Source organism: Trematomus bernacchii, unplaced genomic scaffold (genome assembly GCF_902827165.1).
Source record: "Trematomus bernacchii unplaced genomic scaffold, fTreBer1.1, whole genome shotgun sequence".
NCBI lineage: Eukaryota > Metazoa > Chordata > Actinopteri > Perciformes > Nototheniidae > Trematomus > Trematomus bernacchii.
In genome coordinates this window covers 8,742,025-8,763,936 of record NW_022987582.1, presented here as the reverse complement: position 1 = coordinate 8,763,936, position 21,912 = coordinate 8,742,025, and the positions used below count along the sequence as shown (strand labels likewise).

General features: G+C 38.5%; 3 protein-coding genes and 1 pseudogene across 5 annotated transcripts; all 4 read left to right on the top strand.

Annotated features, from left to right (window-relative positions):
* Positions 1–1,262: 1,262 nt before the first annotated feature.
* Positions 1,263–2,910, top strand: LOC117480533 (annotated as a pseudogene).
* LOC117480282 (C-C chemokine receptor type 5-like) lies at positions 2,597–7,601 on the top strand. Its single transcript, XM_034127556.1, has 4 exons — positions 2,597–2,744; positions 3,154–3,240; positions 5,130–5,276; positions 5,858–7,601. Exons 2-4 carry the CDS (start codon positions 3,234–3,236, stop codon positions 6,754–6,756), a joined length of 1,053 nt encoding a protein of 350 aa, XP_033983447.1. The 5' UTR covers positions 2,597–2,744; positions 3,154–3,233; the 3' UTR covers positions 6,757–7,601.
* A 424-nt stretch (positions 7,602–8,025) lies between these two features.
* LOC117480278 (C-C chemokine receptor type 1-like) lies at positions 8,026–13,239 on the top strand. 2 transcript variants are annotated; one of them, XM_034127552.1, is made up of 6 exons: positions 8,026–8,160; positions 8,922–8,987; positions 9,676–9,759; positions 10,937–11,085; positions 11,174–11,343; positions 11,809–13,239. In XM_034127552.1, exons 3-6 carry the CDS (start codon positions 9,677–9,679, stop codon positions 12,523–12,525), a joined length of 1,119 nt encoding a protein of 372 aa, XP_033983443.1. In that variant the 5' UTR covers positions 8,026–8,160; positions 8,922–8,987; position 9,676; the 3' UTR covers positions 12,526–13,239. The 2 variants fall into 2 exon arrangements, with proteins under 2 accessions (XP_033983443.1, XP_033983442.1); XM_034127551.1 differs by lacking the exons at positions 8,026–8,160; positions 8,922–8,987; positions 9,676–9,759 and having other exon boundaries at positions 9,776–11,085.
* Positions 13,240–15,614: 2,375 nt separating this feature from the next.
* LOC117480279 (C-C chemokine receptor type 1-like) lies at positions 15,615–20,780 on the top strand. 2 transcript variants are annotated; one of them, XM_034127554.1, is made up of 5 exons: positions 15,615–15,750; positions 17,213–17,297; positions 18,475–18,623; positions 18,712–18,881; positions 19,340–20,780. In XM_034127554.1, the coding sequence occupies exons 3-5, from the start codon at positions 18,479–18,481 to the stop codon at positions 20,054–20,056; spliced, it is 1,032 nt and encodes a 343-aa protein (XP_033983445.1). In that variant the 5' UTR covers positions 15,615–15,750; positions 17,213–17,297; positions 18,475–18,478; the 3' UTR covers positions 20,057–20,780. The 2 variants fall into 2 exon arrangements, with proteins under 2 accessions (XP_033983445.1, XP_033983444.1); XM_034127553.1 differs by lacking the exons at positions 15,615–15,750; positions 17,213–17,297 and having other exon boundaries at positions 17,310–18,623.
* The last annotated feature ends 1,132 nt before the right edge of the window (positions 20,781–21,912 follow it).

Sequence of the window (21,912 nt, the reverse complement as noted above, 5' to 3'; positions counted from 1 at the left end):
TGAAGAGAAGCATCCCCTCTCAGCAGAAAGTTGAAGAGTAGAATCCTCTCTTCTCGAACGACCTCGTGCTTCCTTACAGGTGGCTGGGGGTGCTCTCTGCACCCGGAGAGTGTGACCCTGTCTCTCTGACCGTTGGCCTTGAGAGCTGTCCTGGTTATTGGGTTAACACCTGATAGGGATGTTTTCTGAGAGATGACAACTCAAAGTAATGGATTAGCACATTGTCATTTAATTACAAAAATAGGATAGGCCCCTCAGATTCAATCAATCAATCAATCAATCAATCAATCAATCAATCAATCAATCAATCAATCAATCAATGTTTATTTATACACTACTGATACCACTGACATCCACACCTCATGCTTTATTTGTTTTGCACTTAATTAATTTGGCTAATTTGAACTACTTGCTTTAATAAACATATTTTTTTAAACCGTTGATATGGTGTGTCTCCTCTTTGTTGTGGCCTTTTGAGCCAGGTCATAACAAATGGGGGCTCGTCCTACGGGTTATTTGTAGAAAGTTTGGTTAAAAGTTTGTGTAGTGCTCAGAGCACATGGTGTCATTGAGCAGCTGATTAGCGGCAATTTGTGTGGGAAACTTCTGAAGCAATTGGAGTCAGGACACAAGGAGAGCTGGAGCTTTGATGGCAAACACTGATGGTTTATTTTGGCCGGAGAATTCACAAGACATGTCACGGGCCACGGTTTGACCACACGGTTGAGATGCCACAATCAATTCTGAAGAACCCTTCTGTAGTTCCAGGTTTTAACTAGTTCAGAGTGTAATAATCAACATTCTTCAATAGATAGACTAAACAGCTGAGGACACTGAATCACATTTGTTGTCGCTTATGGCTCGGGGTCATCTACACCCGAGAAGGATGTGTTCCAGGTGTCCCACAACAATTACTATCTCTGACCGAGAGTTGCCCGGTCATAAACTGGTAACAACAACAAAATGCTAGGGCAGCCGCTCCTTATGGGAGATAACGGCTGCTCAAGGTTGGTCAGCTGCGACAGAGGGCGAAGGAGGACATGCAGGGCAAATTATTCCCCAACACTTTTAAAGGACAGAGCTGTTCAACCATAACTCAATAATTTACTTTACTTATGGTTTTATCAAAAAACTCTATCTTTTTATCTGTTTTATCCAGTACCTTATGTGCCCCTAATACCCATTTTATCTCTTGGTGAAACTCATTCCCATCAGACTTCAACAATTGATGTAAACATGGGTTGCCCTGGTTTAATACCAACATGGATTGTACTAGAACAACTTACTATTGCACACACACAGACCAGTAAGCCTATTCACCAACATGTAAAGATAAATGATGACATTGTAGAGAATGTGAATCTTTGAAGTGTTTTACTAACATCTTTATTGTTATATGTAAATCATATGATTTTTATTTTTTGCTGCTTGACTTAGTGATTTGAATAATGGTAATTGTGGTAATATTGAATTACTTTGTGGATAGTATGATGCCACCTAGTCACCCCCACCCCAACATCTGTTGCTTCAAGCAAACACAATGTTTTTTTCAACTTTATGCGTCATGCTAGATATATTTGGTACATCATGGGTTTTTTACCTTGCATGTCACATTGTGTTTACCCAAAGTAATCTGCGTATGTTCTTTTCCTCCTCACACAGCAATATGAATATATCAGAGTATGAGTCATTTCCGTACTTGGACTATGATTACAATGACACCTGTGATCAGGATGGCGGTCCAGAGTTGCCAAATGGAACCACAATATTGCACATGCTGTACTACATGCTGTTTTAGGTGTGCTAGGTATGTTCAAACAAGAATCTTACAGATAAATGGAAACAGTATCTCCTTTAACACATTGTGAGAAAAACTTTAGTATGGATAAATCATCTGAATTGATTTCACAGGCAACACCACTATTTTCTGGGTTCTCATCCGGTACATAAAGTTGAAGAGCATAACGGACGTATGCCTGCTCAACCTGGCTCTGTCTGACCTCATACTGGCTGCATCCCTGCCCCTCTTGGTCAACTATCCGAACCTCACAACCTGCAAACTGCTGACAGGAGTCTATCAGGTGGCACTTTATTTCTTTACTTTCTTCCTTTTAACCATTTCTATCATTTAGAATACAAAACCATAACAAGTCCATTATAATTCAAGTTTGAAACTCAGTAGGTTTGGGTACTTATTAGTTAAAGCAGAACATATTAAAACATGCCGATTACCAATTATCTATAAAAAACACGTCCTTCTACAAGTGCCGTGTCTAAGGGTTTAAGGGTAAAGTGGAGCAAAGTAAATAATGATTCTGCAAATACTGTATATGTTGGTTGTGCACCTGTTTCCCTACAGTTCTAGTTGTTTTTATAATGTGGGGGATATTCTGCTAAAAATAAAAGGTGAAATTAGATGTTTTCTATGGTAACGAACGACAGCTGTCAGCTGTGCGAGACACCTGCTGTGTAATGTATGAAGAACCTCATTGAGGCCAGGTTAACCGGATTCTGACGTTCCTTCCCCCTCTGCTTCTTTTAACAGGTGGGCTTCTGTGGAAATCTGTTTGTGACCCTTATGAGTGTGGACCGCTACTTGGCTATTGTCCATGCTGTTGCAGCCATGCGAGCACGCACACTTCGCTATGGAATCATAGCCAGCATCACTATCTGGATCATTTCAGTCATCATGGCATCCCTGGGTTGAGATTTGCCGCCTTGGAGATAGATCCAGACGACAACAGGTCAGAGTGCCAGCCATTCTACCCACATGAGAGTCAGCATTTGTGGAAGATGCTGCGAAACTTCAGCGAAAACACAGTGGGGCTATTTGTGGGCCTCCCCGTCATGATTTTCTGCTATGTGAAAATACTTCACCAAAAATGTTTCGGACATACTTTCACGCCCTAATTTATAGGAATATGTTTTTGTTAGGACTGTGATCAAATATTATTGTTGCTTTTAATGTGTTAAAGATTTGTCTACATAACAAAATATGTAGATGTGAACTGATAAAGATCTCAGATTCACACTTAGGGACGTACAGGAAACAGCAGCTGTACTTCTCTTTCTATGCTACTCATTAATAGTGAACTGCCGAAAGTAAGACAGTCAGTGCATCACTTTACATGTGAGAATCTCTTGTCAATCAAGATCCGGAAAGAGAAATAAAGAGCCCTGAAGAGCAGCCACTGTCTACATATGAGAGGAACAGGCATCACTGAGATATCATCATGTCAGGTGAATGCATTATGACAACTCTTTTTTTGCATAACGTATTCATTGATGAATATATTTGTAACCTGTGTGTTGAAGAAATGTTGTTTGGTTTATTTCTGATTATTAATGCCTGAGGTCTAAAAGTGTTCTTGTATGTCACTAATACAGTACACTGACATTTCTCTAGATTTTTGTCTTTAAGATCTTTAAAAAACAATGTTTAAAGGTGGGGTAGGCAATTCACTTCAGAAACACTTTTTGTTATATTCCATGGAATGCTCTTAATAGCAATGAATATATTAAATGCTTTGACAATAAATACATAAAAAAAAAAAAAATTCTTAGAATTAGCCTTTTTCTCATAAATAGATTTTTTTTTCAAAATGTCACTTCTCTTTTTCAAAATGTCACAATCAATGTTTTGCCAGAATGTGGCTTTTCTTTTAAAATCATATTGTGACATTCTTACTGAAGAGACTTGCAATTATTTGCTCTAGACTTCTGCTTTCAGACGTAGTTAATTAGGAAGTTATATTAATTAATGATATAGTCTTAAAGTTACAACCGGCCCTTTGAGTGCAACCATAATGCTGATGTGGCCCGTGATGAAATTGAGTTTGACACCCCTGATCTAGAGAATTCGAACGGCACTTATCATGGCTGCCACTGAGGGACTTCCGGGTAATTTCACTCCGTTAGGAAGGTTCCTAAGCTAAATGGACTATTCGACTTCAGCCCTGGATGGCCTACCTGCCTGTCAGCCTTCCATCTCGTGCACAAACTTATCTCGTGCCCTCATTGGTCATGTGCGCGTTTGTATGTGTTGGAGGAGGGGCTCTGTAAGGAAGTGTGAAGGAAGGGGCAGATTTTTTTCGGCTGCGGACTTTCAAATTCTAGCGCACTCGAGCTGGTTTCTCCATTCTTACCTACCCTACCTTTAAGGTCCTTAAATATTATTTCATTTTGGTATTTTCTTTATTAAACTAAAGACACATTAAACTGTATATTAAAAACGTTTTGGCAGTTATCTAAGGGCCTTTAAAAATATCTTTAAAACTATTCAGATTGAGCAAACACAGCCTTCAAATGTATAAACCTATAGACAATATAGCATCAATTAAGGAAAAAATACATCTGAAGCATAATTATGTAAACCTGAAGTAACTTCATAAGGTTACTATTTCAACACTGAAATATATATCTAAAATAATTGTATCTGTGGAACACATCTAAGATCTATGAAAGTATGAAGCAAGTTGAATGTTGACTCAACACTAGAAGAGAGAGACATGAAATGACACAATAAGGCTTAAAATGCAAAGCACACGCCAAACTTCAAGTGAAAAGGAAAAACACAGAATTACATACAATAGTAGGCTATTTAATAACTGATGATTTTGATGTGGAATTTACATTGTATGACTATTATGCAGCAGTTGGCTTGGAAGCAAAGAGTGGATTGTACCTTTAATCTGTAAATGTGCTAAGTGTTTCTAAAAGGGAGTGAACTACCTGTTAAAACCAACAGAGGGCATACCTACCATTAACAACCGACTTTTAGGGTGTATCCACTCTGCATCTATCCCAACACAATGGAGTTAGACTGATGTTTTGTGATGTTTACAGCATTGTATTACATTCATATTTTATGAATATTCACGGGTGAACAGCTTTCATTGTTTAACTGAATACAGATGTACTGTAACTTAGCTCCTGAAATTGGTTGAGATGATGTAGTTACATGTTTTTTTAAATATAATTGTTGAATGCTGCAGCCAACAAAGACGATTTTATTCATCACCACTACAGTACTGCAACCTGGCAGTTTCAATGTAAGCAATAAAGTGTATCTCAATGGACAGGGATTCAATCTGAAATAAATCTTAAATGTTGAATTTCTTTGTTTGCAGATGATAACGGAAATTCAACTGGCTATGAAGACTATTACAATGAAAATGGGGAAGACTTCAGTCTTTGCAACAATTCTGATTTGCTGAATTTCAACAAAGTGTTTCTGCCCACTCTCTATAGCTTTGTTTTCGTCCTAGGCTTCTTAGGTAAGAGTGTGTGTAGGTGTGTATATGTGGGTGTGTGTGTGTGTGTGTGTGTGTGTGTGTGTGTGTGTGTGTGTGTGTGTGTGTGTGTGTGTGTGTGTGTGTGTGTGTGTGTGAGTGAGTGAGAGAGAGAGAGAGAGAAATGCCATAACCTGAGGGACAGTGAATGAGACACACACACACACACACACCCACACAATCACGCACACACACCCAAAGACACACACACACACACACACACACACACACACACACACACACACACACACACACACACACACACACACACACACACACACACACACACACACACACACACACACCCAAAGACACACGTGTGTGTTGAAGTGTAATTGTATTACTGTATATATATCATTAATATGTAACAATTTGAGATGTATGTTAATGTTGTTTGTATATCATATTATAGTGTAAGTATTTTGTATTTTGATGCTTTGGCAACATTGTTTCTTTTAACTTTCATGCCAATAAAGCCCCTTTGAATTTGAATTTCAAAAGAGAAATTAAACAAGGCCATTACTTTACATATGATGCATGGTAATCTTTCCCCTCCCTCTCTCAAGGCAATGGCCTAGTGGTGTGCGTCCTGGTGAAGCATCGCAACCAGACCAACTTGACAGACATCTGCCTTTTCAACCTGGCTCTCTCCGACCTCCTCTTTGTCCTCACGCTGCCTTTCTACTCTCACTACGCCAGGGTCGGTCAATGGACTTTCGGAGACTTTTTGTGCCGTTTTGCCTCCGGCTCCCACAGCACTGGTTTCTTCAGCAGCATCTTCTTCATGGTGGTTATGACGCTTGACCGCTACATGGTCATCATGCACGCTCACAAGGTGGCACGATATCGCACCCTGAGGTCAGGCATCGCCCTGACCGTGTTCATCTGGATGCTGAGCTTCTGCATCTCTGTGCCTGATATCATCTTCACAAAGGTGAAAAATGACTCCAATGGGGTGGCTTGTAGTTACGAACCAGAAAACGATGACTGGAGGCTTTATAACACCTTCACAATGCATGTGTTGGGTCTAGTGATCCCTCTGCTGGTGATGATAGTTTGCTACTCAAGGATCATCCCCATACTGGTGAATATGAGGAGTGCTAAAAAGCACCGTGTTGTCAAGCTGATCCTGTCCATTGTGATCGCCTTTTTCTTATTATGGGCCCCGTATAACCTTTCCTTGTTCTTGTGGTTTCTAAAGTCTAAAGGGTTATTGCCAAACAAATGCAGCGTAGAAGCCAGTTTAAAGCTGTCAATAACGGTGACTGAGACCTTGGCTTACACTCACTGCTGCCTGAACCCCATCATCTACGCCTTTGTGGGAGAAAAGTTCATGAAGCGAGCCCTGCCTCTGCTGAGGAAATGTGTGCCTGGGGTTCTTCTGCCTTCCAACAGAGACTTCTCAGATAGCTCATACAGGAAGAGCACAGTGTCTCGGTCCTCTGCTTTCACCTCCATCATGTAAAAGGTGTAGGGCAGATTATGTTATGGTTTTATGGACCATGAAGAGTCCACATGTGTGTTTCAAATATCCATTTTTGACTGTTTTTAATCAGAAGTGTTACATTTTAATAAACTGCTTGTAAGTTTAAATTGCAATGGAATATTTTGTTTCAACCATTCAATTTTAGATGCGTTGCATATTCTCATCAAGGAGGCTCTGATAGTAATTATTTTTATTATCAAATATTTTCAATACAATCTTTGTCTTGTAACCATGAAGTCTGTTCGCTGTGATGAGATTATGAGCCTGCAAAATAAATACATTCATAGTGTATGGAATAGCTGTCACTTTGGAAAACAAATGTTCTTCATAACATCAAATTGTTTCTCTCCCTTTGCTTGTGGAAACAGTTTCTCATTCATGTTTGATTAATCAAAACCACAAAGTAAAACAAACACAGGGTGATGTAAAACCTTTTGAGCTGTGTATGGGATTTATCAAGGATTTCAATCTATTGACAACAATGAACTCTTCCTACACACATGTCATTTTTCATAATTCCCAACATTGTTGTATGGCTCACATTTGTAAATATGTAAAGTAGTATGTACACATTTTGTTTTTAACATGGTTTTTAATACTGTTTACCTTTTTTTAACATAGTCTATACATTTGTATACATTCATTCACATATTGGGTTTTTACTGCACATTGTAGCTTTCTGTAGCTTTCTTACTGCCATTGTAATGTAACATTATCAAGACAATGACAGACTGCTTCTATAATAAACACATGTTCATTACTGTTACATTTGGCTGAGAAGATATATTATAATTGTCATTAAAGAAGAGGTGCCAAAAAGAAAAGGTCTTTTGTCTGTGTGATTTTTAACATATTAAAAGGAACCCTCCCCTACTGTTAGAAACATTACTTAGCGACTACATTTTAGTCTTAAAGAAGTTATGTTGAACCATTTTAATCAGAATTTTGATATACCGTTAATCTGTTGCATTACATTTAAACATCCAAGCTATTTTGAATTTTAACTGTGAAGGTTTTACATATTAAAAATAAAACTTAAACAAAAATCTCTTACTCCTGGTGAGCTGAAAGATACTTTCCAAAGTGAACAGAACACATATAGAAAGAAAAGCTCCTCATTAGAATACATATTCCCCTACTCACTTTTTGCTACATTTCAACAGATGCAAAGGAACATTTCTGAGAAACCACACTGACACCTTTGCACAGTGTTAACACCAAGCAGAGGAAACAACAAAAACCAAGAGTTACCACCTTACGAGAAATGCGCTCTGCAGCAGGATTTGACACAAAAAGAGAGCAATGCAAGTTGACAGGCTGACATGAATGCTTGATGCCCAGCACACCAGAATACACACTCAGGAACAGTGATTTTGGCATGCGGTAAGCACATTTCCATTTTCAAACATCTAGTTTGATAGTTGATATATGATAAACCTTCTTGCACTCCATCGCCTCAAACACCTATACACGCAGTGTGTAGTGGAGGATTGTTAGTGCACAGCCGCGTGCGTAAACAACGTCTGCCACAGGAAGTGGGGGTCGACATGGTGTGGCAGTCGGTTCTGCAAATGTTTGATAGTGAAAGAAAAATGTTTGAGATGTGGTTTAAAAGAGATCACATGAATTTGATTATGGTCAGAGTAGGAGGAAGCTTGTGAAATTCATAGACAGCTGTGTATTAATTCTCCATCTAAAGTGTTGATGTTTGTTGATAATGTTTGTTGTACCTCTTACATTACTGTACATAGGGAGAAGGTTCAATATTGTGAAGTTATCATCAGTTACAGTGAACACAAAAATCATAACGATAGAATTCTATCAGATTTGGATCTTTTGTAAGGTTTGACACAGAAGCCTTTGAACTTTGTTACGGAAACATTTCAGACATGAGTCAGGGACTGATGAATATATGTGAACGTTTCAACTTAAAGGGCAGGAAAGTCCGCTAACATCTCTGAATTCCCTCGCATTTATTCATACATGTTCTTTTTTCAAATTGTTTCTTCGTAATTTGAGGCTAGTATCAGTACAACATGTTCAGTGTGGAAAATACAGTTGAGTCCACTCGACATGATTGTGGACCAATGTAACCATGATAGCAAAAAGGAACAACTATCTCATCTTCTTTATGTTTCCTGAAGATTTGTGAGTGGAGGTAACACTGAAAGTGAAGAAAATTGAATCAAGAGGATCTCGTTGTTGATATTGTAAGTATTCGACATTGATATATTTGAATGATTCAGCCGCTTTGACTTCACATTACAATAGGAGGATATTCATGTAAATCTAGTGAGAAATTCAGGAATATTAAGAATTGTCTGGAATAACTATAATCATCCAAGACGGTCGCTTTCTTTGCCAAACCCTCTGTTATTTAACTATGATGTTTGAGAGAAGTCTATAAAAGGAGATAGTGAATAACAGGATGCGGTTTTGGACAAGAAAAGCTGAAATAACTAATAAGACTCAATAAGAGCTTACATTGTTTTGTATTTTTGTCTTGTTTGAATCTTTGAAGTGTTTTACTAAGTGTTTCTAAAGTAAAGGAAGGGTGCAATTCCTCCTGGATATTAATTTTTAAACAAATGAGTTTACTCGCACAAATTTAGACTGTCTGTACATTCCAATGAGTAGTCAAGGGGAAGGAAATAATCTTCTAAAATAAACAAGTTCAATACACAATTCCAAAGGTTTAGTAGGGAACGACTTAAGAAGCCCTGTACTTAAACAAAAAAGGGAGTTGTTATACAAAACAGAGATAATTAAAAAATAAAATCTGCACTATAGCAAAGCAACATTCATCTTTATAAATGTTGTATAAAGACAAACAAACTGGACTGATCCAGGGTGTGGGTTTTTATTCCTCACAAATGACGTCATGGTTTTGTTTTTCAGGATGTGGGCCATGGCCACAGCTGTCCCTACTGTTGCTCGTTTCATTGGAATAAGTGAAAATGCATCTGTAGAAGGCTATCCAAGGTAAGATTTAACCTATTGCCTAAACACATGCGTTTATATGGTCTTTATTTTGCAGTTTTGTCAGTCTGTGCCTCCCTTGCTTTCACTGTGTAACTGTACTCCAGGCCACGTAGAGGAATTTTGATTATCAGCAGCTGGATTCTTCAGTTTCTATCTAGCATGTCATTCCTCACTAAGTTAGTAACTCCTTTGCTGATAGTTTCTCAGATTCGGTTGCAAGAACACAACAACATTATCCTGTAGCTTAGCTTAGTATTGTACTGCCCACAGCTACAGAGTTTTTTAAAGCAAAATGTTTGTAGATTGAATAAACTGAGCTGAAATAATGGCATCTCCCTCATCCAAGACGGTCGCTTTCTTTGCCAAACCCTCTGTTATTTAACTATGATGTTTGAGAGAAGTCTATAAAAGGAGATAGTGAATAACAGGATGCGGTTTTGGACGAGAAAAGCTGAAATAACTAATAAGACTCAATAAGAGCTTAAATTGTTTTGTATTTTTGTCCCTTTTTTTATTTGTTAAATTATTAAGGAAGGTCTGGGACGAACACTTAAATGACAAACTGCAGATCAAACTACTTTTGTTAGGTTTGAAAGTCCAAAGCTTTGGAGTTACTTTTAAAGGACAGAGCTGTTCAACCATAACTCAATGATTTACTTTACTTATGGTTTTATCAAAAAACTCTATCTTTTTATCTGTTTTATCTCTTGGTGAAACTCATTCCCATCAGACTTCAACAATTGATGTAGACATGGGTTGCCCTGGTTTAATACCAACATGGATTGTACTAGAACAACTTACTATTGCACACACACAGACCAGTAAGCCTATTCACCAACATGTAAAGATAAATGATGACATTGTAGAGAATGTGAATCTTTGAAGTGTTTTACTAACATCTTTATTGTTATATGTAAATCATATGATTTTTATTTTTTGCTGCTTGACTTAGTGATTTGAATAATGGTAATTGTGGTAATATTGAATTACTTTGTGGATAGTATGATGCCACCTAGTCACCCCCACCCCAACATCTGTTGCTTCAAGCAACCACAATGTTTTTTTCAACTTTATGCGTCATGCTAGATATATTTGGTACATCATGGGTTTTTTACCTTGCATGTCACATTGTGTTTACCCAAAGTAATCTGCGTATGTTCTTTTCCTCCTCACACAGCAGTATGAATATATCAGAGTATGACTCATTTCCGTACTTGGACTATGATTACAATGACACCTGTGATCAGGATGGCGGTCCAGAGTTGCCAAATGGAACCACAATATTGCACATGCTGTACTACATGCTGTTTTTTCTAAGTGTGCTAGGTATGTTCAAACAAGAATCTTACAGATAAATCTTACACATTGTGAGAAAAACTTTAGTATGGATAAATCATCTGAATTGATTTCACAGGCAACACCACTATTTTCTGGGTTCTCATCCGGTACATAAAGTTGAAGAGCATGACGGACGTATGCCTGCTCAACCTGGCTCTGTCTGACCTCATACTGGCTGCATCCCTGCCCCTCTTGGTCAACTATCAGAACCTCGCAACCTGCAAACTGCTGACAGGAGTCTATCAGGTGGCGCTTTATTTCTTTACTTTCTTCCTTTTAACCATTTCTATCATTTAGAATACAAAACCATAACAAGTCCATTATAATTCAAGTTTGAAACTCAGTAGGTTTGGGTACTTATTAGTTAAAGCAGAACATATTAAAACATGCCGATTACCAATTATCTATAAAAAAACACGTCCTTCTACAAGTGCCGTGTCTAAGGGTTTAAGGGTAAAGTGGAGCAAAGTAAATAATGATTGTGCAAATACTGTATATGTTGGTTGTGCACCTGTCTCCCTACAGTTCTAGTTGTTTTTATAATGTGGGGGATATTCTGCTAAAAATAAAAGGTGAGATGAGATGTTTTCTATGGTAACGAACGACAGCTGTCAGCTGTGCGAGACACCTGCTGTGTAATGTATGAAGAACCTCATTGAGGCCAGGTTAACCGGATTCTGACGTTCCTTCCCCCTCTGCTTCTTTGAACAGGTGGGCTTCTACAGTGGAAATCTGTTTGTGACTCTAATGAGTGTGGACCGCTACTTGGCTATTGTCCATGCTGTTGCAGCCATGCGAGCACGCACACTTCGCTATGGAATCATAGCCAGCATCACTATCTGGATCATTTCAGTCATCATGGCAATCCCTGGGTTGAGATTTGCCGCCTTGGAGATAGATCCAGACGACAACAGCTCAGTGTGCCAGCCATTCTACCCACATGAGAGTCAGCATTTGTGGAAGATGCTGCGAAACTTCAGCGAAAACACAGTGGGGCTATTTGTGGGCCTCCCCGTCATGATTTTCTGCTATGTGAAAATACTTGTTGTGCTGTCCAAGTCCAGGAACTCCAAAAAAGACAGAGCTATAAAGCTAATATTTACAATAGTTTGCGTGTTTGTCATTTGCTGGGTCCCCTACAATGTTGTGGTTCTTCTTAAAACTCTACAGCTGTTCCTGGAAACCCTGCAAACCTGCCAGGCTGAAAAAGCCATCAACTCTGCAATGAGCTATGCTGAAATCATTGCACTGTCTCACTGCTGTGTGAATCCAATCATCTATGCATTTGTAGGGGAGAAGTTTAGGAAGTCCCTGCGTAATGCGCTGACTAGGTACTTCTGCTGGAGGCAGCTGAGCAGAGGGACTCTCAGCAACAGAGACACCACCGAGAAAGAGACGTCCAACACGCCTGTAAAATCTGATTATTAAGAATGCTACAAAAACATTGTTACAAAGACAGTGCAGTGTGTTTGTGTGTGTGTGTGTGTGTGTGTGTGTGTGTGTGTGTGTGTGTGTGTGTGTGTGTGTGTGTGTGTGTGTGTTGTTTTGCATGTGGTTGCTGCTTCGAAGAGGTGAAAAAGAAGAAAGGATGCTGTTATTTGTAAACAATATTATGAAACATGCATGGAAATATTGAAATTCAAAGTACATTAGTCTTTGTCAAATTCCATTGTTTTGTAAACTAAGACAAAATAAAATGTGCTTGATAATTTCTTTTTATAATAAGTGAGAACAAAATAATTCTGAGATGTGTGTGTTATGTCAAAAAAGTGCATCTTGACACAGCATTGCACCACTTTAAATCTATTTGTGGCATTTCCTTCTTGGTAGATTGTACAGTAAGTACTTTCCAAGAAGTGTGCAGAGCAGAATCCCTTAACTCATTTAAAAACAACTGACTAATTTAAAAACGGTGCATATTTGTTTTTAAATCCGTAACAAGCATCTCACTCGCTTTAGATATTAGTTAGAACCTCAGTCCCTACACAGAGAAAGTCATTTGCTTCCCATACATGGCGCTATTTTGAAACTACACTTATGCAGTTTCAGGAGTCTTTATTTATTAAGCGATATTTAACAGAAAATACTTGGGAAATGTTTACTCAGAATTTTTCTTCCACACTTGCCCCTGATAACATCTCAGTAAATGAGCTAGTAGATCATTTTAATTCAAAACATTTAAAATGTTATAGATGCCATTGCTCCAACTAAGGTAAAGGAAGTGATTGGCAAGAAAATATGTGGAAAAGCTGAACGCAGGTGGCGAAAAACAAATCTCCAGGTTCATTTTGAAATCTATAAAGAGAGACTTGGCCTTTATAATTTGGAATTGAAAAACGCACGGCAGTCTTTCTTCTCTGACATCATTGCCAAAAACAAAAACAACGCACGTGCCTTGTTTGCTACCGTCAACAGACTAACTAACCCCCCAGTGTCAGTAGCCTCTGAATTTCTATCCACCAGGGCTTGCAATGATTTTGCCTCCTTCTTCACCAACACACTCTCACTCCCTAAACGTCCAGGAGCGACGCTTGGTCAGGGTCCCGTGGCGTGCAGTTGGGACGCGCCGAGGGTCCTTCAGCTTCATAAACGGACGGAAAGAGCTTTCAACTGATTGCAATGTATTCCCATCTGCGGTGGTATTTAACGCTCATGGAAGCACCGCATCGGTCCATGTCGGCGGCTGTTTAAAGGCAATGTGAGCGTCCATTCCCATTGGATAACGGAGGATTTTACACCCGGAAGTAACTATTCTCCTTACTGTTGATTGATTTTACAGTGATATCTGCACTACTCATCAACTCAAAAACACCAGATTATCCTTGTTAATTACACAACATTGATTAGTTTAAATTGTGTGCAATGCTTTTGTATTTTTCCCCTTCGATTCGGAGAAACAAATATTTTTTCGGAGTTTAGGATGGCAGAAGACACTACACTACCCAGAATGCTCATGTGCTTTGTTTGACAAACCCCGTGATTAGTTCTCAAGCTCTGTGATTGGTTGACCTCCAACTGCATTCCATATGAAAAAAAACGTTTCGTAAAAGATAAAATCATACTTTATTCAGCAGTGCTTGCTTTACTCTTTGAAAGTCATCACATGAATGCATTGTAATGAATGGTTCGGCTGCATTAAATATTACACATCTGTCGTAGTTCTTTATTTATCTACAGAGATCGGGCTTCAGAATAGACCGGAAACTATTCTTTTACCGTTCTGTTTTAATTTCACAATAAAGTTAGTAGTAATAATTTTGTTTTGATATTATTGTTTTTATTAACTACTAGACCGCTGGGTCATGTTAAGACCATCTTTTCTGTGTTGCTGTGGGTTTTTTCCATCGCTTTTGTGTTACAAATATCAAAACAATAACAAAATATATCCGTCGTAAACTAAACCGGAAACAGCAGTATATTTTATTTTGTTAACACTGTAAACTTGACAGCTTTTTAACCCAAACCACCTACTGGTTAAAGCACGTTATTACATGTTTAGAGTAATTGCAATGCAGGTAGATTGTGTTGCTTTTTAATGACTGTTTAAAATGCCTTTTTCTTAATGTCTTTCATTTTTTGTAAAGCACTTTTGAATGTGTTATATTTGATGAAAACATTTAAATATTAAGAGTATATACAAAATAGGAGGAAAGTAGAAGGTCAATGATAGAAATATAGAATAGAAAATATCAAGAAGATACTGTAAATCAGGGGTGCCCATTACGTCGATCGCGATCGACCGGTCGATCGCAAAGGTAGTGTGGGTAGATTGCATGGCATTGAAAAAAAAAAAAAGAAAAGAAATTAAATCTTTTTTTTTTTTTAAGTTATCCTATCATCCATCCTTACATCCTTACTACTTGATTTACGTACAGGTACGCCAGTCTGAGTTGTATTGAGCCATACGGGTTCATGCCGTTATGAGGGGGCCTCACCTCCTCATCTGAAGCGCAAATGCGGCGCACTATTATGCGCTTATGCGGCGCAATTAGTGTAAACGCGCCACAGATTATCCGCCGTTTACTCCACTAGCACCCCCCCCCCCCCTCCCCCCCGCGCTCGCGACACAGATTGGGCAGGGACGGCCCTGTAGGTAGATCTTTTGGGCTTGGTCATTTTAAAAGTAGCTCCCAAGCTGAAAAAGTGTGGGCACCCCTGCTGTAAATGGTATCTAGAATAAAACAGTTTAGTGCCGTATGTACAAATATATTAATAGGAGGATGTGCAAAACAGACAAACTAATTAGGCTTTATTTAAACATTAAATAATACTTTAGGTTAAGGTCTTCTTTTAAATACATGTAAGCAAAAAGCTTTGGGGGTATCTATATTAAGCCTGACAAAGTGCTTTTTATTACATGCATGATGCACGGTTTGAAAGCATTTACCAGGAAGCTACAAACCACCGAACATATGCATACAAATATATCACTCTTCTAGGTAAGCCTACAAGCAAGCCCACCTGGTTTGGTTAAGAGATGGGAGTGATGTTTAACGGGGTTGCACACCACAAAGAGGTGTGAAACAAGAGGTTTCCACACAGTGCTTTCTGAGCTTGCTTACATATCTGATCATTTATTTGATCTGGCCGTCCACCTCAGCATCTTTGATCTAGAATAAAACACCACTCTCAGCTATCTTGTTAACATCACTGGTAGGTACATTTGTATTTCATTTTTTACATGCACATGCTTTATGATAAGAACATGTACATATCTTTGTTGGAAATAAGCTTAACATGTATTGAAATGAATTGATTAACTCTGACCCTACTTGACTCCAGCTGTGAGACATTAGAAATGACCTCATACTATAAGTCCAGCCAAGAGTTTCAGTTGTGGTTATGAGGTTATATAGAACATAAATGTCAAGTATTTTAATTCAGCTGATTGGGGCATGGTGCTATATACTTTTTTTAAAACTACATTTTGTTTATTTGTTTACTTTTAAGTATTTTAATTCATTATAAATACAGTCTGAGAGCGTTACCTCACTAAATGTATGTCTTGTTGTTCCATCTATTGTAACCCCACTAACTAGCATGGCCATATATGTTGCATCGATGCTCATATATCTGTATGGTTTGGTTTTTGTCGGCCTCACAAAAAATACTTTAAAATATTTTTTAATCTGACCGAACAACTGTGTTTGTGCAAAAACTCTGTAAATACATTTCCAGGTCTGTATCAGGAAAGTGATGGATAGTTAAAGGCTGTAGCAACGAGAGAAGTTGGTGGTTTGCTTTTTTTTTCCCCGGGCGCTGTACAATAGCTGCCCACTGCTCCTAGTACTAGACTCCTGGTACTAGGATGGGTTAAAAGCAGAGAACAAATTTCACTGTGTGTGTGCTGTGTGCTCTGCATGTGCGACCATTAAAGAGGGTTTCATCCCTCCCAATTCTATTCTATTTAAAAATAGTGAGCTATAGCTTCCCTGAAATCTGTAGGTTACGCATCTCATAGCTTTGAGTTGAACAGACAAAGGCTTCAATCTCTGACTCCTTTTCAGTGGTTGCTGGATAAACTAATAAAGTACAGTGTTCTGGAAGGCAAACAACTATCAATTGAACCTACCAAGTTAAGGGCTTTAAAAACCTGATCTAAATGTTACAAGAAAGTGATATAATGATCAAATGTTTCAAATGCTAGGCTTAGGTAAGGAGATAAGAATGATGACCTTTTTGTTTAATTAGATTTAAGTCTAGCATTGTAAAAAGAAAATACAAAGAGGAGTTAGTGCTTTGGTGTGTTTCTAAAGTAAAGGAAGGGTGCAATTCCTCCTGGATATTAATTTTTAAACAAATGAGTTTACTCGCACAAATTTAGACTGTCTGTACATTCCAATGAGTAGTCAAGGGGAAGGAAATAATCTTCTAAAATAAACAAGTTCAATACAAAATTCCAAAGGTTTAGTAGGGAACGACTTAAGAAGCCCTGTACTTAAACAAAAAAGGGAGTTGTAATACAAAAAAGAGATAATTAAAAAATAAAATCTGCACTGTAGCAAAGCAACATTCATCTTTATAAATGTTGTATAAAGACAAACAAACTGGACTGATCCAGGGTGTGGGTTTTTATTCTTCACAAATGACGTCATGGTTTTGTTTTGTTTTTCAGGATGTGGGCCACATCCCACAACTGTCCCTACTGTTGCTCGTTTCATTGGAATAAGTGAAAATTCATCTGTAGAAGGCTATCCAAGGTAAGATTTAACCTATTGCCTAAACACATGCGTTTATATGCTCTTTATTTTGCAGTTTTGTCAGTCTGTGCCTCCCTTGCTTTCACTGTGTAACTGTACTCCAGGCCACGAAGAGGAATTTTGATTATCAGCAGCTGGATTCTTCAGTTTCTATCTAGCATGTCATTCCTCACTAAGTTAGTAACTCCTTTGCTGACAGTTTCTCAGATTCGGTTGCAAGAACACAACAACATTATCCTGTAGCTTAGCTTAGTATTGTACTGCCCACAGCTACAGAGTTTTTTAAAGCAAAATGTTTGTAGATTGAATAAACTGAGCTGAAATAATGGCATCTCCCTCATCCAAGACGGTCGCTTTCTTTGCCAAACCCTCTGTTATTTAACTATGATGTTTGAGAGAAGTCTATAAAAGGAGATAGTGAATAACAGGATGCGGTTTTGGACGAGAAAAGCTGAAATAACTAATAAGACTCAATAAGAGCTTAAATTGTTTTGTATTTTTGTCCCTTTTTTTATTTGTTAAATTATTAAGGAAGGTCTGGGACGAACACTTAAATGACAAACTGCAGATCAAACTACTTTTGTTAGGTTTGAAAGTCCAAAGCTTTGGAGTTACTTTTAAAGGACAGAGCTGTTCAACCATAACTCAATGATTTACTTTACTTATGGTTTTATCAAAAAACTCTATCTTTTTATCTGTTTTATCTCTTGGTGAAACTCATTCCCATCAGACTTCAACAATTGATGTAGACATGGGTTGCCCTGGTTTAATACCAACATGGATTGTACTAGAACAACTTACTATTGCACACACACAGACCAGTAAGCCTATTCACCAACATGTAAAGATAAATGATGACATTGTAGAGAATGTGAATCTTTGAAGTGTTTTACTAACATCTTTATTGTTATATGTAAATCATATGATTTTTATTTTTTGCTGCTTGACTTAGTGATTTGAATAATGGTAATTGTGGTAATATTGAATTACTTTGTGGATAGTATGATGCCACCTAGTCACCCCCACCCCAACATCTGTTGCTTCAAGCAACCACAATGTTTTTTTCAACTTTATGCGTCATGCTAGATATATTTGGTACATCATGGGTTTTTTACCTTGCATGTCACATTGTGTTTACCCAAAGTAATCTGCGTATGTTCTTTTCCTCCTCACACAGCAGTATGAATATATCAGAGTATGACTCATTTCCGTACTTGGACTATGATTACAATGACACCTGTGATCAGGATGGCGGTCCAGAGTTGCCAAATGGAACCACAATATTGCACATGCTGTACTACATGCTGTTTTTTCTAAGTGTGCTAGGTATGTTCAAACAAGAATCTTACAGATAAATCTTACACATTGTGAGAAAAACTTTAGTATGGATAAATCATCTGAATTGATTTCACAGGCAACACCACTATTTTCTGGGTTCTCATCCGGTACATAAAGTTGAAGAGCATGACGGACGTATGCCTGCTCAACCTGGCTCTGTCTGACCTCATACTGGCTGCATCCCTGCCCCTCTTGGTCAACTATCAGAACCTCGCAACCTGCAAACTGCTGACAGGAGTCTATCAGGTGGCGCTTTATTTCTTTACTTTCTTCCTTTTAACCATTTCTATCATTTAGAATACAAAACCATAACAAGTCCATTATAATTCAAGTTTGAAACTCAGTAGGTTTGGGTACTTATTAGTTAAAGCAGAACATATTAAAACATGCCGATTACCAATTATCTATAAAAAAACACGTCCTTCTACAAGTGCCGTGTCTAAGGGTTTAAGGGTAAAGTGGAGCAAAGTAAATAATGATTGTGCAAATATGTTGGTTGTGCACCTGTCTCCCTACAGTTCTAGTTGTTTTTATAATGTGGGGGATATTCTGCTAAAAATAAAAGGTGAGATGAGATGTTTTCTATGGTAACGAACGACAGCTGTCAGCTGTGCGAGACACCTGCTGTGTAATGTATGAAGAACCTCATTGAGGCCAGGTTAACCGGATTCTGACGTTCCTTCCCCCTCTGCTTCTTTGAACAGGTGGGCTTCTACAGTGGAAATCTGTTTGTGACTCTAATGAGTGTGGACCGCTACTTGGCTATTGTCCATGCTGTTGCAGCCATGCGAGCACGCACACTTCGCTATGGAATCATAGCCAGCATCACTATCTGGATCATTTCAGTCATCATGGCAATCCCTGGGTTGAGATTTGCCGCCTTGGAGATAGATCCAGACGACAACAGCTCAGTGTGCCAGCCATTCTACCCACATGAGAGTCAGCATTTGTGGAAGATGCTGCGAAACTTCAGCGAAAACACAGTGGGGCTATTTGTGGGCCTCCCCGTCATGATTTTCTGCTATGTGAAAATACTTGTTGTGCTGTCCAAGTCCAGGAACTCCAAAAAAGACAGAGCTATAAAGCTAATATTTACAATAGTTTGCGTGTTTGTCATTTGCTGGGTCCCCTACAATGTTGTGGTTCTTCTTAAAACTCTACAGCTGTTCCTGGAAACCCTGCAAACCTGCCAGGCTGAAAAAGCCATCAACTCTGCAATGAGCTATGCTGAAATCATTGCACTGTCTCACTGCTGTGTGAATCCAATCATCTATGCATTTGTAGGGGAGAAGTTCAGGAAGTCCCTGCGTAATGCGCTGACTAGGTACTTCTGCTGGAGGCAGCTGAGCAGAGGGACTCTCAGCAACAGAGACACCACCGAGAAAGAGACGTCCAACACGCCTGTAACATCTGATTATTAAGAATGCTACAAAAACATTGTTACAAAGACAGTGCAGTGTGTTTGTGTGTGTGTGTGTGTGTGTGTGTGTGTGTGTGTGTGTGTGTGTGTGTGTGTGTGTGTGTGTGTGTGTGTGTGTGTGTGTTGTTTTGCATGTGGTTGCTGCTTCGAAGAGGTGAAAAAGAAGAAAGGATGCTGTTATTTGTAAACAATATTATGAAACATGCATGGAAATATTGAAATTCAAAGTACATTAGTCTTTGTCAAATTCCATTGTTTTGTAAACTAAGACAAAATAAAATGTGCTTGATAATTTCTTTTTATAATAAGTGAGAACAAAATAATTCTGAGATGTGTGTGTTATGTCAAAAAAGTGCATCTTGACACAGCATTGCACCACTTTAAATCTATTTGTGGCATTTCCTTCTTGGTAGATTGTACAGTAAGTACTTTCCAAGAAGTGTGCAGAGCAGAATCCCTTAACTCATTTAAAAACAACTGACTAATTTAAAAACGGTGCATATTTGTTTTTAAATCCGTAACAAGCATCTCACTCGCTTTAGATATTAGTTAGAACCTCAGTCCCTACACAGAGAAAGTCATTTGCTTCCCATACATGGCGCTATTTTGAAACTACACTTATGCAGTTTCAGGAGTCTTTATTTATTAAGCGATATTTAACAGAAAATACTTGGGAAATGTTTACTCAGAATTTTTCTTCCACACTTGCCCCTGATAACATCTCAGTAAATGAGCTAGTAGATCATTTTAATTCAAAACATTTAAAATGTTATAGATGCCATTGCTCCAACTAAGGTAAAGGAAGTGATTGGCAAGAAAATATGTGGAAAAGCTGAACGCAGGTGGCGAAAAACAAATCTCCAGGTTCATTTTGAAATCTATAAAGAGAGACTTGGCCTTTATAATTTGGAATTGAAAAACGCACGGCAGTCTTTCTTCTCTGACATCATTGCCAAAAACAAAAACAACGCACGTGCCTTGTTTGCTACCGTCAACAGACTAACTAACCCCCCAGTGTCAGTAGCCTCTGAATTTCTATCCACCAGGGCTTGCAATGATTTTGCCTCCTTCTTCACCAACACACTCTCACTCCCTGAACGTCCAGGAGCGACGCTTGGTCAGGGTCCCGTGGCGTGCAGTTGGGACGCGCCGAGGGTCCTTCAGCTTCATAAACGGACGGAAAGAGCTTTCAACTGATTGCAATGTATTCCCATCTGCGGTGGTATTTAACGCTCATGGAAGCACCGCATCGGTCCATGTCGGCGGCTGTTTAAAGGCAATGTGAGCGTCCATTCCCATTGGATAACGGAGGATTTTACACCCGGAAGTAACTATTCTCCTTACTGTTGATTGATTTTACAGTGATATCTGCACTACTCATCAACTCAAAAACACCAGATTATCCTTGTTAATTACACAACATTGATTAGTTTAAATTGTGTGCAATGCTTTTGTATTTTTCCCCTTCGATTCGGAGAAACAAATATTTTTTCGGAGTTTAGGATGGCAGAAGACACTACACTACCCAGAATGCTCATGTGCTTTGTTTGACAAACCCCGTGATTAGTTCTCAAGCTCTGTGATTGGTTGACCTCCAACTGCATTCCATATGAAAAAAAACGTTTCGTAAAAGATAAAATCATACTTTATTCAGCAGTGCTTGCTTTACTCTTTGAAAGTCATCACATGAATGCATTGTAATGAATGGTTCGGCTGCATTAAATATTACACATCTGTCGTAGTTCTTTATTTATCTACAGAGATCGGGCTTCAGAATAGACCGGAAACTATTCTTTTACCGTTCTGTTTTAATTTCACAATAAAGTTAGTAGTAATAATTTTGTTTTGATATTATTG

Excerpts from the sequence above, each read along its gene's own strand:
- LOC117480282 (XM_034127556.1), top strand. Across the intron at positions 5,277-5,857 it reads TTTCGTCCTAGGCTTCTTAG|GCAATGGCCTAGTGGTGTGC; the intron begins GTAAGAGTGTGT and ends CCCTCTCTCAAG.
- LOC117480279 (XM_034127553.1), top strand. The coding sequence starts at position 18,353 with ATGTTTTTTTCAACTTTATGCGTCATGCTAGATATATTTGGTACATCA. Across the intron at positions 18,624-18,711 it reads GTTTTTTCTAAGTGTGCTAG|GCAACACCACTATTTTCTGG; the intron begins GTATGTTCAAAC and ends TTGATTTCACAG. Across the intron at positions 18,882-19,339 it reads TGCTGACAGGAGTCTATCAG|GTGGGCTTCTACAGTGGAAA; the intron begins GTGGCGCTTTAT and ends TTCTTTGAACAG.
- LOC117480278 (XM_034127551.1), top strand. The coding sequence starts at position 10,815 with ATGTTTTTTTCAACTTTATGCGTCATGCTAGATATATTTGGTACATCA. Across the intron at positions 11,086-11,173 it reads GTTTTTTCTAAGTGTGCTAG|GCAACACCACTATTTTCTGG; the intron begins GTATGTTCAAAC and ends TTGATTTCACAG. Across the intron at positions 11,344-11,808 it reads TGCTGACAGGAGTCTATCAG|GTGGGCTTCTACAGTGGAAA; the intron begins GTGGCGCTTTAT and ends TTCTTTGAACAG.